This window comes from Hyla sarda, chromosome 5 (assembly GCF_029499605.1).
Source record: "Hyla sarda isolate aHylSar1 chromosome 5, aHylSar1.hap1, whole genome shotgun sequence".
In the NCBI taxonomy this organism is placed as follows: Eukaryota; Metazoa; Chordata; class Amphibia; order Anura; family Hylidae; genus Hyla; species Hyla sarda.
In genome coordinates, this window is record NC_079193.1 from 365,116,755 (window position 1) to 365,133,502 (window position 16,748).

The 16,748-nt window shown below is 46.9% G+C and overlaps 1 protein-coding gene across 8 annotated transcripts in view; it reads right to left on the reverse strand.

Annotated features, from left to right (window-relative positions):
* LOC130274443 (otoconin-90-like) overlaps window positions 1-16,748 on the reverse strand; it is a 191,126-nt gene that overhangs the window by 47,574 nt on the left and 126,804 nt on the right. For all 8 annotated transcript variants that reach the window (XM_056522778.1, XM_056522777.1, XM_056522781.1 and 5 more), the window contains 5 exons: window positions 10,071-10,245; window positions 9,127-9,239; window positions 4,347-4,475; window positions 2,645-2,695; window positions 118-165 (listed from right to left, as the gene is read on the reverse strand). In XM_056522778.1, coding sequence (XP_056378753.1) covers window positions 118-165; window positions 2,645-2,695; window positions 4,347-4,475; window positions 9,127-9,239; window positions 10,071-10,245 — 516 coding nt within the window. The remainder of the gene's footprint in view (window positions 1-117; window positions 166-2,644; window positions 2,696-4,346; window positions 4,476-9,126; window positions 9,240-10,070; window positions 10,246-16,748) is intronic.

Consider the following 16,748-nt stretch of genomic DNA (forward strand, 5'->3'; position numbering starts at 1 on the left):
AACTTTCTGGTACCAGTTGATTTGAAAAAAAAAATAAAAAAAAAGTTTTCCACGGGAGTACCCCTTTAATGTGATATCCGTAGGTGTTAACAAATCGCTGACAGGTAAGTGACGTACCTTCCTGCGCGGCCCAGTAAAACGTATCCACGCTTCTATTCTGCTGCGCTAAAAATACACAATTATGCAAAGAGTCATCACAAGCCAAGACAGGTAGAAAAATCTTACAGATATAGACATTGCACCTTGTTAAGGTAAAATGCAAATTGGATCCGGCTTCTTACCCCTCCCCCGCACTGCGGGAAGGAAAACCTCATAGCGTCTTCTCCTGTACAGTAACATCTGGTGTCCTCTGAAGGCATATATATATATATAGACAAGAAACGCCATGTCTAAGTATATCTTCATATCCGAATATCACCCTCCGATCGTCATGAATCACTGCCCGGAAGGTAGAACAAGCTGTAGGATGGCGAATTCCTGAGATACGGACAGATGATGTGGAGGCCCAGGAGCTGTAGGGGTTAAGTTTATCCCATTCCCAAAGGCCAAGTACGTAACATGGTAGAAGACGTTCTTATAGGAGGAGAGGAGCATTACTAGGTCCTAATCCAGTGGTCTCCAACCTGCGGACCTCCAGATGTTGCAAAACTACAACTCCCAGCATGCCCGGACAGCCGTTGGCTGTCCGGGCATGCTGGGAGTTGTAGTTTTGCAACATCTGGAGGTCCGCAGGTTGGAGACCACTGTCCTAATCCCATCCCCTAAGGAACGTGTATATAGTTCTGGGAATCTTAACACAACGTGAACAGTAATGGCCGATATATATGGAGCAGGTTGTGTATTCAGATATTACAGATGTGTTTTAGTTGTATAAGTATTTATATTGATCACTTGTGTTATAACATTGGGGTCTGGATCTTAGTTATTTGCTTCAACTTTTTCAGAGCTGCAGTGCAGAGACATTACATCCAAATATAATAACAGCAGTTCCAGTGCGACTCAATGTGGAGGTAAAAAACAATGACACAATGACCCTTGGGGTACAGGATGATAACACTTGGGGTACAGGATAATGGCACTTGGGGTACAGGATAATAACACTTGGGGTACAGGATAATAACACTTGGGGTACAGGATGATAACACTTGGGGTACAGGATAATGGCACTTGGGGTACAGGATAATAACACTTGGGGTACAGGATGATAACACTTGGGGTACAGAATTATACTTGGGGTACAGGATGATGACACTTGGGGTACAGGATGATGACACTTGGGGTACAGGATAATGACACTTGGGGTACAGGATGATAACACTTGGGGTACAGGATGATAACACTTTGGGTACAGGATGATAACACTTGGGGTACAGGATAATAACACTTGGGGTACAGGATGATGACACTTGGGGTACAGGATGACGACACTTTGGGTACAGGATGACGACACTTGGGGTACAGGATGACGACACTTGGGGTACAGGATGACGACACTTGGGGTACAGGATGACGACACTTGGGGTACAGGATGACGACACTTGGGGTACAGGATGATTACACTTGGGGTACAGGATGATAACACTTGGGGTACAGGATGATAACACTTGGGGTACAGAATTATACTTGGGGTACAGGATGATGACACTTGGGGTACAGGATGATAACACTTGGGGTACAGAATTATACTTGGGGTACAGGATGATGACACTTGGGGTACAGGATGATAACACTTGGGGTACAGGATAATGACACTTGGGGTACAGGATGATGACACTTGGGGTACAGGATAATAACACTTGGGGTACAGGATGATGACACTTGGGGTACAGGATGATAACACTTGGGGTACAGGATGATAACACTTGGAGTACAGGATAATGAGACTTGGGGTACAGGATAATGACACTTGGGGTACAGGATGATAACACATGGGGTGCAGGATAATAACACTTGGAGTACAGGATAGAGACACTTGAGGTACAGGATAAATAACACTTGGGGTACAGGATGATAACACTTGGGGTACAGGATGATGACACTTGGGGTACAGGATGATGACACTTGGGGTACAGGATGATGACACTTGGGGTACAGGATGATAACAATTGGGGTACAAGATGACAACACTTGGGGTACAGGATAATAACACTTGGGGTACAGGATAATACCACTTGGGGTACAGGATGATGACACTTGGGGTACAGGATGATGACACTTGGGGTACAGGATGATAACACTTGGGGTACAGGATAATAACACTTGGGGTACAGGATGATAACACTTGGGGTACAGGATGATAACACTTGGGGTACAGGATGATGACACGGGGTACAGGATGATAACACTTGGGGTACAGAATTATACTTGGGGTACAGGATGATGACACTTGGGGTACAGGATGATAATACTTGGGGTACAGGATAATGACACTTGGGGTACAGGATGATGACACTTGGGGTACAGGATAATAACACTTGGGGTACAGGATGATGACACTTGGGGTACAGGATAATAACACTTGGGGTACAGGATAATAACACTTGGGGAACAGGATAATGAGACTTGGGGTACAGGATAATAACACTTGGGGTGCAGGATAATGGACTGGTTATGATACTAACAATGATCGGAGGGTAATACTTACATTTGGAGTCTGGGATGATGTCTCCATTCTGAAATACAGTCTCTGGAGTGACTAAAATACAGAACACAAAAAGCACTGAGGTTATTGGAGTTCATGGATAATAATTTCCCAGGATATCCCATCTAGGAGAATATGGCTGCCACTATAATTCCTATAGACTTCAGTAGGGAGGGACACTCAGGAGCCGTCTATTCTATATGTGACCTTTCACTTCTGATTTGATGTCGGATTATTTTAGGTCTCAGTAAGTTTACTCTGAAATCAGATTTACTCAGATCCAAAACAAATTAGGGTGGGTTCACATTAGGGCGAAAACCAGCCGCTCCCATATCCCAGTCGGGTCCAGCCCCAACCCCATTCATTTCAATGAGCCGACCGGAGTCAAACGCTGACTCTCCGGTTGTCTCATTTTTACCCATATACGGTTTTCTGACCGGACCTAAAACCGTGGGTTCGGGCCAGGTCCGGCTGGGATACGGGAGCGGCCGGTTTTCGCCCCTCCCAACTGGATCCAGCAACCGTACACTACAAACGTAGTGTGAACCCACCCTTACTAGGAATTTTCTTTTTTCTACTCAGAACTCTAAGGCTGGGTTCACACTACAGAATTTCTACCCAGACTCCTTCAATGTTCTGGCGGTTCTTCACTACGCAGACATGGTCCTCCATGGGGACGGTAATGTCTGTACGGTCCTAACAGGCCGCACTCGGAGTCTCTGGTTAGATTTTGTCCAACCGCAGATTCCAAAGTGCGAACCCGGCCTAAGGGGAAGATTTATCAAAACCTGGGCAGAGGAAAAGTTGCTGAGTTGCCCATAGCAACCAATCAGATCGCTACTTTCATTTTGCAGAGGCCTTTTCAAAAATGAAAGCAGCGATCTGATTGGTTGCTATGGACAACCGGTCAGCTTTTCCTCGGCACAGGTTTTGATACATCTCCCCCTAAGCTATGTTCTACTTACTGCAATACAAGGATGACCAAAAAGATGACGACCAATTTGAATGCTGTCTATAACTCTCACAAAATACCCTTACAAGTTAGGAGGACTTTAAAGGGGTACTCCGGCGAAAAATATCTTATCCCCTATCCAAAGCATTAGGGATAAGATGTCTGATCATGGGGGTCCTGCCGCTGAGGACCCCCCCGCAATCTCTGTGCCGGCAGCATCCGGAACATGGAGGCTTGGAGCTACTGTGTTCGGGAGTCATGCCACGCCCCCTCCATTCATGTCTATGGGAGGGGGCGTGACGGCTACTACGTAGCCGTCACGCCTCCTCCCATAGACATGAATGGAGGGGGCGTGGCAGCTTTAGTCGCCAGTCATCCGGCACGGAGTGGAGTTCGCTCCGTACACGGATGACGGAGGTGCCACACCGAAGATCGTGGGGGTCCCCAGCAGCGGGACTCCCGCGATCAGACATCTTTGGATAGGAGATAAGATGTGTTTTGCCAGAATACCCCTTTAAGTCTTTGCAGAGTTGCATCTTGTCCCCATACAGAGTCCTGAGCTGTGTCAGCATTTTGGAGTGTTTCTTTTCCACCGCCCTCAATACATCATTATATTTTGCATGAACATTTTCCTTCCTTGTATTATTAATTTGCGTAAATCACTTGTAATAACGAAGCCCCCCATGAGAGGACGCCAGAGGTCCGGGGTCAGCGGCCACCTGCGTCTCCCGTATAAACATATGTAATTTGTACCTGTAACAGGAGCCGGGCAGAATGTGATATCCAGTCCTTTCAGCGAAGAGTTAATGTGCGTGTTCACAAAACACTCAATGGCGGCTTTGTCGCAGTCACAGAGGAGTTTCTCACAATCGCTGCCAGACTCTGGGGGGTAAGACAAACACAAGACCCCATTTATAGATCGGCTTTCCACCATCTGTCCTGCTTTATAATTACATATACAATGCACACAGACCCCGGCCACTCACCCCCACTGTAACCCTCACAGGGTCTTATTAAAGGGGGATTGTACGAAATCATAAATACGGTTTAATTGGGTTTTCTTGGATTTCAGGTCGTTATTATTCCTTGTTTGGGTTTAGGGGGATCATTTAATACCGCGGTCTCATGTAAAACCCAAACTCAGCTCTGCTACATCTCTAGGCCCATATGTGAATGGAGAGGGAATTGTTTCCATCTAGTTGACACCATGAGAACAAACCGTATATTCAAAAATACATCAAAAAATTGTCAGAAATTCCCATTAAATAGAAACTTCCATTGTTGCTGCTGAAAATGTTCTTTTGTTCAACAATGGATCCACCATTGGCCATCGTGGTGATAGATGGAGTTTTCATTGGACGACCTGTGCACATGACCTCAATTTTCCCATCCATTTTGCTCCATGCTATGATGAACCAAAGAAACCGATACCATTAGGTTAGGCTAGGTTTACGCTACGGAATTTCCACCTGCAATTTTGCTTTGAAATTGCAGGCAGAAATTCCGCTTACTAAAATGTATAGTGTAGTGAATGGGTTTCCGTTCACAAATTCACACTTCGGAATTTGTGAACGGAAAATCCTCTTGGAAATTTCCGCCTGAAGAAAGGTGTTGCTCTTTCTTCAGGCGGAAATCTGTGCAGAACACATTACAGTCTATTGGAGATTGCAGTGTCCGCATGGTCCTAGCGCCGACTGATTTAGTCAGCGCTGGCCGCACTCGGAATCTCCGGGCGGACATTTTCTGCCCGGAGATTCCGTAGTCTGAACCTGGCCTTAGGATCAACTCACACGGCAGAATTTCTGCTTGCGGAATTCTGCCTCAAATTAAAGCCCATAGACTTCTATGGGATTCCGCGCTGCCTTTCACACTTCTGAATTTCAGCTTGCGGAATTCCGCTAGTGGAATTCCGCAAGCAGAAATTCAGAAGTGTGAATGGGAGTGTGGAATCCCATAGAAGTCTATGGGCTTTAATTTGAGGCGGAATTCCGCAAGTGGAAATTCAGAAGTATGAATGGGAGTGCGGAATCCCATAGAAGTATGTGGGCTTTAATTTGTGGAGGAATTCTGCAGTGTGAATAGACCCTTAGATGAGAATGATCTTTTCTGCTGTCTACTTGACTTCACTCATAAAGGACACAGAAAACCAATGCAATTGATGAAGGTTTTGTCATCTGTGACACTAGTTTTCGAAAAAAAAATGTTATTCATTCCTTAAAGCGTGCCCGTCAGATCCAACAAAAAACATTTTTTTTAATATATCACTCAGTACCTAATCCTGACCATGTACATCTAATTTTTATGTGTCTAGCTCCTTTATTTATTTTTTATTACACTTTTAATTTAGCTGACTAGTCTGAATTCCTCTCAAAGGCAGGGGGCGTGGCCTCACTGTGCAGGTCTCCGCCCCCTCCCTCAGTATGCTGTCTGCTCACATCTCCCCTAGCATTAGCAAAACTACAACTCCCAGCTTGTCCTCACTGACAGTAGCGGGACACAAGCTGACGGTGGGAGGATTTTTTTCTCCAGCTATGAGCCCTGCGCTCACAGCTGTCAATCAAGGAAGTGTGTCCATGACATAGGTGATGACGCATGGACACAGCAGGACTAGTATGTGTCCAAGCAGGCAGGGGGGGCAGTTGTTTGACTGGCTTTTTCGGTATGAAATACTGAAATTTTTCTAATGAAAGCAATTCCAAAACCTATTGGTTATACATGCTTCACAACATATCAAAAGTTTTTGTATCTGACAGTGCCCATTTAAAGAAACAGCGGGCGATGAGGGCAAATCTGGCTTCATCCAGCAGTCTTTGGACTCTTTGTCTGCAGCAATAATAATTTATTATGGTCCATCACTTGTACATTAATAACATGCTATAAGCACAATTTTGGAAGGGCTGAGGACTGAGCAAGCACAATGTGGAGAATCTAGTGGTCATGCTTATTGGAGACCAAGATAAATAAATGAGCAAGCAAACTTGACCCCTTGGGGACTCAGGGTTTTCGTCTTTTCCTCCTCACCTTTTAAAAATCATAACCCTTTCAATTTTGCACCAACAGACTCATATGATGGCTTTTTTTTGAACCACCAATTCTACTTTGTAATGATATCAGTCATTTTACCAAAAAATCTACGGCGAAACCGAAAAAAATAAAAATTATTGTGCGACAAGATTGAAAAAATAAATAAATAAAATTTTGTAAATTTTGGGGGCTTCCGTTTCTACGCAGTACATTTTTAAGTAAAAGTGACACTTTATCATTATTCTGTAGGTCCATACGGTTAAAATGATATCCTACTTATATAGGTTTGATTTTGTCGTACTTCTGGAAAAAATCATAACTACATGCAGGAAAATTTATACGTTTAAAAATTTCCTCTTCTGACCCCTATAACTTTTTTATTTTTATGCATACAGGGATGTGTGCGGGCTCATTTTTTGCACCGCAACCTGAAGTTTTTATTGGTACCTTTTTTGTTTTGATCAGACTTTTTGATCACTTTTTATAATTTTTTTTTTTGGTATAAAAAAGATATAAATCAGAAAAGTACAGGTAGTACTGCCCCATCATGTCGTCTACCCCCAACCAGTAACCCACTAGTCACTGCATAGGAGATACAAGGGGGCTCTATCCAATAGGTAATAATGGATGAAGCTGGTTCCCAACATAGTGCCCTTCATGTTATATATAATGTATTCAGACCCTTTCTCTTTTTACATTTTGTTGTGTTGCTCCTTGTGCTAAAATAAAAGTTAAAAAAATCCAGTTTCCCATCATTCGGCACTCAATGCCATAGGACAAAGTGATTACGGAATGTTACAAATCTTTGCTTAGTTATTAAAAAGGAAAACACTAAAATCTTGCAGTGACATAAGGATTCATACCCTTTACTCAGGACTTAGTTGAAGCCCTTTTGGCAGTGATTCTGGCCTCCAGTCTTCTTGGGGATGAAGCCACAAGGTTTACACAACTGGATTTGGGGATTTTCTGATGTTCTTCTCTGCAGATCCTTTCAGGCCCTGTCAGGTAGGATGGAGACCGTCGGTGGATCCCATTTTCAGGTCTCTCCAGAGATGTTCCTTTGGGTTCGGGCTCTGGTTGGGCTCCTCAAGCACATTTATAGAGTTGTCCCTCAGCCGCTCCTGTGTTGTCCTGGCCGTGTGCTTAGGGTCAATTAATTGTTGGAAGGTGAACCTTCATCCCAATCTGCGGTCCAGAGCGCTCTGGATCAGTTTTTTATTGAGAATACGTCTGAAATTTTTGTCTTTTACTGAGGAGAAGCTTCTTTGTGGGCACTTTACGACAAAGCCCAAATTAGTGGAGGCTGCCGTGATGGTTGATCTTCTGGAATTTTCTTGCATCGCACACAGGAACTTCGGAGCTCAACCAGAGAGGTTATTGTCATCTCTCTTACCGAGACCTATCTCCACTGATTACTTTGAAGGGGTGGCTGCTCTAGCAAAAGTCCTTGTTGTTCCAAACTTCTTCCATTTAGCAATTATGAAGACCACTGTCTTTTTTTTCTTGTCCCCTTTTCCAGATCTGTGGCTCCACACTATCCTGTCTCTGAGCTCTACTGTCAATTCATTCCCCCTCATGGCTTGGGGTTTGCTCTGATATACATTGTCAGCTGTGATACCTTATATAGACAGGGCTGTGTCCTTCCAAATCCTGTCCAATCAGCTGAATTTTCCACAAGTGACTCCAACCAAGGTGTTATGGCAAATTTAGATTTTTTTTTTTTTTAATTTGCAAACATTTTTTAAATTCTGTTTTCTCATTATGGGGTATTGAGTCCAATTTGATCATTGATATTGGCACAAGGCAACAACATAACAAAATGTGAGCAAAGTAAAAAAAAAGGTCTGACGACTTTCCAAATACATTATTACTGTAGAGGCCACGATAAATATTCGGTTTTCTACCCCATATAAGACCCTCAGTTCTCGGCCAATAAGGAACTTGGTTATAAACAGTGGGGGGAGATTTATCAAAACCTGTGCAAAGGAAAAGTCGCCCAGTTGCCCATAGCAACCAATCAGATCGCTTCTTTCATTTTGCAGAGGCCTTGTTAAAAATGAAAGTGGTTAGCTGATTGGTTGGTATAGGCAACTGGGCAACGTTCCCTCTGCACTGGTTTTGATAAATCTCCCCCAGCGTCTCTTATTCTGGAGGACCTGTCCTGTCCTGTATTTCAAAGAGATCCCATTAACATGAATGGACACTGTGTAATGCCTCTTTTGTCCTGTGGGGACACTGCACAACTTTTCAACAGATTATAGCTGATCGCTGGGGGTCCAGGTAGGAGACACTTTGTAACCATCTTACTGTCCAGGGGGCTTCTAACAAGTTGGGGAAGTTGTCTCCAACCTGCGGACCTCCAGATGTTGCAAAACTACAACTCCCGGCATGCCCGGACAGCCGTTGGCTGTCCGGGCATGCTGGGAGTTGTAGTTTTGCAACATCTGGAGGTCCGCAGGTTGGAGACCACTGAAGTAGGGTATGCATCAGAGAACGTCTGACATCTTACCACATGTTAAGTTCTTGGTCAGACAGCTCACGTCTGCAATGATTTTCGATGGATCCAAACTACAATCCATCTCCGATGCTTCCTCATAACACTTCCGATGCTGAAAACAACAACTGAAATAATAAGAAAACAAGAGTCAATGTATGGTATTGATCAGCGCAACTTACCACATGCTTGATTTAAAGGGGTACTCCGGTGAAAACCTTTTTTCTTTTAAATCAAAGTTAAACATATTTGTAAATTACTTCTATTAAAAAATCTTAATCCTTCCAGTACTTATTAGCTGCTGAATGCTACAGAGGAAATTCCTTTCTTTTTGGGACACTGATGACATCACGAGCACAGTGCTCTCTGCTGACATCTCTGTCCATTTTAGCAACCGTGCATAGCAGATGGATGCTAAGGGCAGCATGGTGGCTTAGTGGTTAGCACTGCTGCCTTGCTAGTCCTGGGGACTTGGGTTCAAATCCCACTAAGGACAACAATAAATAAAGCGTTATTGTTATTATCATAACGTCAGCAGAGAGCACTGTGCTCGTGATGTCATCAGAGAGCATTCCAAAAAGAAAAGAATTTTCTCTGTAGTATTCAGCAGCTAATAAGTACTGGAAGGATTAAGATTTTTTAATAGAAGTAATTTACAAATATGTTTAACTTTCTGCCACCAGTTGATTTAAAAGCAAAAAGGTTTTCACCGGAGTACCCCTTTAAAGGGGTTGAAAAACATGGCTGCTTTCATGGAAAACAGTGCTACACCTGTTGTATGTGGAGCCAAGCCTCCTTTGCAGAAATGCAATACCGGAAACAACCCATGGACAGGAGGGGCGCTGTTCCTGGAAGAAAGTGACCATGTTTTTCTAATCTTGTACCTCCCCTTTCATTTTTAGAATGGCTCTTAGGATCTCAGAACTATGGGGCGCACGGCTGTTCTCCTCCTGTCTCACCTGTCAGCTGCATCTATGGGCAGCCCCTCCAGCTCATATCTACAGGCGCAGCCATAGTCCTCCAGGTCTTTAGGGCACAGTCCAGTGACACATTTTAATTTGCTCACAAAATTAAGTAACGCTGGAAAGTTGGTGAATATGACTTGTAACCAAGTAAAATGGGATCCCAGGCAATCTGTGGAGTAAAGTAGAAAATAATTTTATATATATATATATATATATATATATATATATATAGCTTCCAAGTGGGGATAATCGGTTATCATCTGACCAACCTCCAACATTTACCGGTTGGGCCCACTTTAATTTCAACCAATGCGCCGATTTAGCAAACCTCTCTCTTTCCCTTTTGTGTCAATGCAGAATGAAGACGTTGGAGGGTATTTATGTAGCATTTTACCCTTGTTTACCCTTGTTTTCTTGGCGCAGTCTGTTCTGTGTGACTTTTTATATGGCAGGAAACCATACACCCCAGATGGGACTCAAACCCACAATCCCTGGCTTAGGAGGCCAGTGCCTTATCCAGCCCAGTGGCCTAATGGATAAGGCACTGGCCTCCTAAGCCAGGGATTGTGGGCTTGAGTCCCATCTGGGGTGTATGCTTGACTTTCTATATGGCTAACTTTTTATATGACGAAATCGCGATGTCCCGATCAGCTGAAAGGATGACGGGAGGATCCTTATCCGCCTCTTTGCCATACCATTGGTGTTCTATTGCTCCAAGCCTGCCAGGCTGGAGCAGCAGAGCACCGATAACACTGATCAATGCTATGCTGTGGCGTCTGCCAAGCCCCCTCCCATAGACTTGCATTGAGGGAGTATGGCGTGACGTCACGAGGGGGCGTGTCCATGAGGTCACAACCCTTGCAGCCCGCACCCAGTGTTCGGAACAAAAGATTCCGAAAGATGGGGCAGTGGAGTACTCTTTTGAGGTTAAAATGGGCTGTTTCCTTAAGTGGTTAAAAGGGCATGAATCATCACCATAAAAAAAGTGGCATAAAAAACACACATTACAAAAATAAGTTGAAATTACTCATTAATATTAGCAGATCATCTTGAGATATATATATATATATATATATATATATATATATATATATATATATATATTTATTTATTTATGTATTTTTTTTGTATTTCCTAAAAAAAAAATATAACTTTGTTCACATTTTTTTTCCGAATTTGTAAACATTTTTTAATATGGTTAGGATGGACATGTTTAAAAGTCAGGAATATTTTGGTACAATTAAGTTTGTAAACCAGGCTTGTTTACATGTTTATCAAAATGATTACTTTAAAATTACTAAGTTTTTACAGATGCAAATTAGACACCTTTTGTAATATGTTTATTTCGCAATTTTGTTGTAGTTTATCAAGAAAATGGCTCATCAGAATCCCACCACTAGGGGTCCCCATACCTACTGGGACACTTACAAGTCCTACAGCAGCCTCAGGCTTGTCCATGAATCTTGGACAAGAGATGAGTCATGGACAAGGCTGCATGAGCAGGTGCACCAATCACATCCCACCACCACAAGGAGGGACACGCCCCCTCCCACCACCACAAGGAGGGACACGCCCCCTCCCTCCACCACAAGGAGGGACACGCCCCCTCCCTCCACCACAAGGAGGGACACGCCCCCTCCCTCCACCACAAGAAGGGACACGCCCCCTCCCACCACCACAAGGAGGGACACGCCCCTCCCACCACCACAAGGAGGGACACGCCCCCTCCCTCCACCACAAGGAGGGACACGCCCCCTCCCTCCACTACAAGGAGGGACACGCCCCCTCCCACCACCACAAGGAGGGACACACCCCTCCCACCACCACAAGGAGGGACACGCCCCCTCCCTTCACCACAAAGAGGGACACGCCCCCTCCCTTCACCACAAGGAGGGACACGCCCCCTCCCACCACCACAAAGAGGGACACGCCCCCTCCCTCCACCACAAGGAGGGACACGCCCCCTCCCACCACCACAAGGAGGGACACGCCCCCTTCCACCACCACAAGGAGGGACACGCCCCCTTCCACCACCACAAGGAGGGAAACGCCCCCTCCTACCACCACAAGGAGGGACACGCCCCTACCACCACCACACGGAGGGATACGCCCCCTCCCTCCACTACAAGGAGGGACACGCCCCCTCTCACCACCACAAGGAGGGACACACCCCTCCCACCACCACAAGGAGGGACACGCCCCCTCCCACCACAAGGAGAGACACGCCCCTCCCACCACCACAAGGAGGGACACGCCCCCTCCCTTCACCACAAGGAGGGACACGCCCCCTCCCTTCACCACAAGGAGGGACACGCCCCCTCCCTTCACCACAAGGAGGGACACGCCCCCTCCCACCACCACAAAGAGGGACACGCCCCCTCCCTCCACCACAAGGAGGGACACGCCCCCTCCCTCCACCACAAGGAGGGACACGCCCCCTCCCTCCACTACAAGGAGGGACACGCCCCCTCCCACCACCACAAGGAGGGACACACCCCTCCCACCACCACAAGGAGGGGCACGCCCCCTCCCACCACAAGGAGAGACACGCCCCTCCCACCACCACAAGGAGGGACACGCCCCCTCCCTTCACCACAAGGAGGGACACGCCCCCTCCCTTCACCACAAGGAGGGACACGCCCCCTCCCACCATCACAAAGAGGGACACGCCCCCTCCCTCCACCACAAGGAGGGACACGCCCCCTCCCACCACCACAAGGAGGGACACGCCCCCTTCCACCACCACAAGGAGGGACACGCCCCCTTCCACCACCACAAGGAGGGAAACGCCCCCTCCTACCACCACAAGGAGGGACACGCCCCTACCACCACCACACGGAGGGATACGCCCCCTCCCACCACCACAAGGAGGGACACGCCCCCTCCCTCCACTACAAGGAGGGACACGCCCCCTCTCACCACCACAAGGAGGGACACACCCCTCCCACCACCACAAGGAGGGACACGCCCCCTCCCACCACAAGGAGAGACACGCCCCTCCCACCACCACAAGGAGGGACACGCCCCCTCCCTTCACCACAAGGAGGGACACGCCCCCTCCCTTCACCACAAGGAGGGACACGCCCCCTCCCTTCACCACAAGGAGGGACACGCCCCCTCCCACCACCACAAAGAGGGACACGCCCCCTCCCTCCACCACAAGGAGGGACACGCCCCCTCCCACCACCACAAGGAGGGACACGCCCCCTCCCACCACCACAAGGAGGGAAACACCCCCTCCTACCACCACAAGGAGGGACACGCCCCCTACCACCACCACAAGGAGGGACACGCCCCCTCCCTCCACTACAAGGAGGGACACACCCCCTCCCACCACCACAAGGAGGGACACGCCCCCTCCCACCACCACAAGGAGGGACACGCCCCCTCCCACCACCACACGGAGGGATACGCCCCCTCCCACCACCACAAGGAGGGACACGCCCCCTCCCACCACCACAAGGAGGGACACGCCCTCTCCTACCACCACAAGGAGGGACACACCGGATTTATAACCCTTTGAGCTAATGAAATATGTAAAATGAAATGTAAAATAAAGGACATTCACAATGAAGCAACTAAACTACACTGCAGTAACACACAAGGAATCACCTCTGAAAGAGCTTCCTTGAACTGAAAGGTGGTTAAATTCACACATACGACTTATTTCTGAAATTGTGCCAAATTTATCCCACACTTTTGGTATGTACTGACAAATACCTACCAGGAACACCCCAAAATACTGTCCATTCTGGAGATTCTCCAACCCAATTGTCTACATATCACAATTCATCCCTTGTCACAGTCGCTCAGATCCTTACGGTATGGTCACTCTGCGAAATTCTCACAGAACTTCGTGAGCAGAAATCCGCGAGTGGAATTCCGCGCAGTGAACATTACCATCAGTATGAATAGGTCTTCCGCGAGTAAATTCCATAGGCGGACAATTCAGTAATTCAGGAACATGTTCATTGTTTGCGTGGAAGTCCGCGAGCACTGCATAGCCGTCAATGGTGACAGCACAGTGCCGCGCGGTCCTACCACTGCGAGCGGAGATTCCACAGTGTGAGCGTACCGTATATACTCGAGTATAAGCCGACCCGAATATAAGCCGAGGCCCCTAATTTCACCGCAAAAACCCAGGAAAAGTTATTGACTCGACTATAAGCCTAGGGTGGGAAATACATCATCCCCCCATGTCATCATCCCCCTGTCATCATCCAGACCCCCGTCATGAACACCCTCATCATCATCACCCTGTCATTATTACCATGTCATCATCCCACACACCCCCCTTCATCATCACCGCCTGTCATCATTACCCTGTCATCATCCCACACCCCCCCTTCATCATCACCGCCTGTCATCATCATCCCCCTGTCATGATCACACACCCCCCTTCATCATCACCACCTGTCATCAGCCCACCCACCCCCCTTCATCATCACCGCTTGTCAATGTCTGATTTACAGTGGTCTTCAACCTGCGGACCTCCAGATGTTCCAAAACTACAACTCCCATGCTGGGAGTTGTAGTTTTGAAACATCTGAAGGTCTGCAGGTTGAAGACCACTGCGGCCTTCGACATCATCCAGACCCCCCCCCCACTCACCCCCTTTAGTTTTGTACTCACCTCCGCTCGGCGGGACGTTAGGGTGAGCTGGTCCGGGCCATCTGTGCTGCAGGGACCGTCCGGTGGGGAGGGTTAGTCGTTGCGGGCTGTCCATCTTCACCGGGGGGCCTCTTCTCCGCTCTTCGGGCCCGGAATTGAGACGTTGCCTTGACGACGACGCACAGGGACGTTGCTCATGAACGTCCCTGTGCGTCGTCGTCAAGGCAACGTCACTATTCTGGGTCCGGGCCCGAAGCGCGGAGAAGAGCCCCCCCGGTGAAGACGGACAGCCCGCAACGACTATCCCTCCCCATCAGACGGTCCCTGCAGCACAGATGGCCTGGACCAGCTCACCCTAACATCCCGCCGAGCGGAGGTGTGTACAAAACTAAAGGGGGTGAGGGGGGGTCTGGATGATGTTGAAGGCCGCAGTGGTCTTCAACCTGCGGACCTCCAGATGTTTCAAAACTACAACTCCCAGCATGCCGATGGCTGTCCGGGCTTGCTGGGAGTTGTAGTTTTGAAACATCTGGAGGTTTGCAGGTTGAAGACCACTGAGGGCGGAGAGTTCACTCGAGTATAAGCCGAGGGGGGTGTTTTCAGCATGAAAAATCCTGCTGAAAAACTCTGCTTATACTCGAGTATATACGGTACCCTTTACACTTGCCCGTTTTTGTTGTTTCCAACATCAACTTCAAGAACTGACCGGTCCCTTTACATACCCCCCCCCCCTTCCCTAACAGGCGCCATTGTACCCAGATAATCCAAGATATTTACTTGCAAGTGGTTTAATCCGGGACCGAAAAAGATTGTCCCTTTTCACAAATAATAATAATAATAATGGTTCTAATGTATCCTTAAAGGAAGCCCATATGTAAAGCCAGAAGACACTAGAATATTAATGGAGACCTAGTTTGTACACACATGAATAAGTAATTTTTTTGGTAAACCTATTATATTGAATTATAAAAGGAAAAAAAGAGCAAAAAAACTACACTAAAGGGGTACTCCGGTGGAAAACAATTTTTTTTTAAATCAACTGGTGCCAGAAAGTTAAACAGATTTGTAAATGACTTCTATTAAAAAATCTTAATCCTTCCAGTACTTTTTAGCAGCTGTATGCTACAGAGGAAATTATTTTCTTTTTTAATTTATTTTTTGTCTTGTCCACAGTGCTCTCTGCTGACACCTGATGCCCGTATCAGGAACTGTCCAGAGCAGCATAGGTTTGCTATGAGTATTTGCTCCTACAGTTCCTGATACGGGCATCAGGTGTCAGTAGAGAGCACTGTGGAAAAGACAAAAAAAGAAATTCAAAAAGAAAAGAATTTCCTCTGTAGCATACAGCTGCTAAAAAGTACTGGAAGTAAGGAGTAAAGATTTTTTAATAGAAGTAATTTACAAATCTGTTTAACTTTCTGGCACCAGTTGATTTAAAAAAATGTTTTCCACCAGAGTACCCCTTTAATGTTTAGCACTAAATAAAAGCCCAATCTATGCCACAAAAGAAAGAAAACAAATTGACTAAATTATAAAATTTTCATTCTTCGGATGTAATGTGGTAGGTGAACTTAAAGGGGTACTCTGCTGCTAGACGTCTGACCACGGGGGGGTCCCGCTGCTGGGCCCCCGCGATCTCCCGCAGCACCCGACATTCTAAACAAATGCCGGGTTCCTGCAGAAGTGGTTGTGACATCACAGCCACGCCCCCTCGTGACATCACACCACACCCCCTCCATTCATGATTATGGAATGGGGGTATGTTGGCCAACACGCCCCCTCCCATGGAAGGAAGGGGCCTGACGTCACGAAGGGACATGGCTGTGACAACACGATCATGGCCACCGGCTCCCAGCGTTCTGAACAAAACGTTCAGAATGCTGGAGCACAGGAATACCCCTTTAAATGGGCTGTGTAGGGTTAGAAAACATGGTTTCAAAAATAGCTCCACACTTCTCCATAGGTTAGGTGCGGTATTGCAGCTCAACTTCAATGGAGTGAATAGGGATAAGCTACAATATTACATACAGATGTAGCAGCCGCCAAACAGAGCAGCTGTAT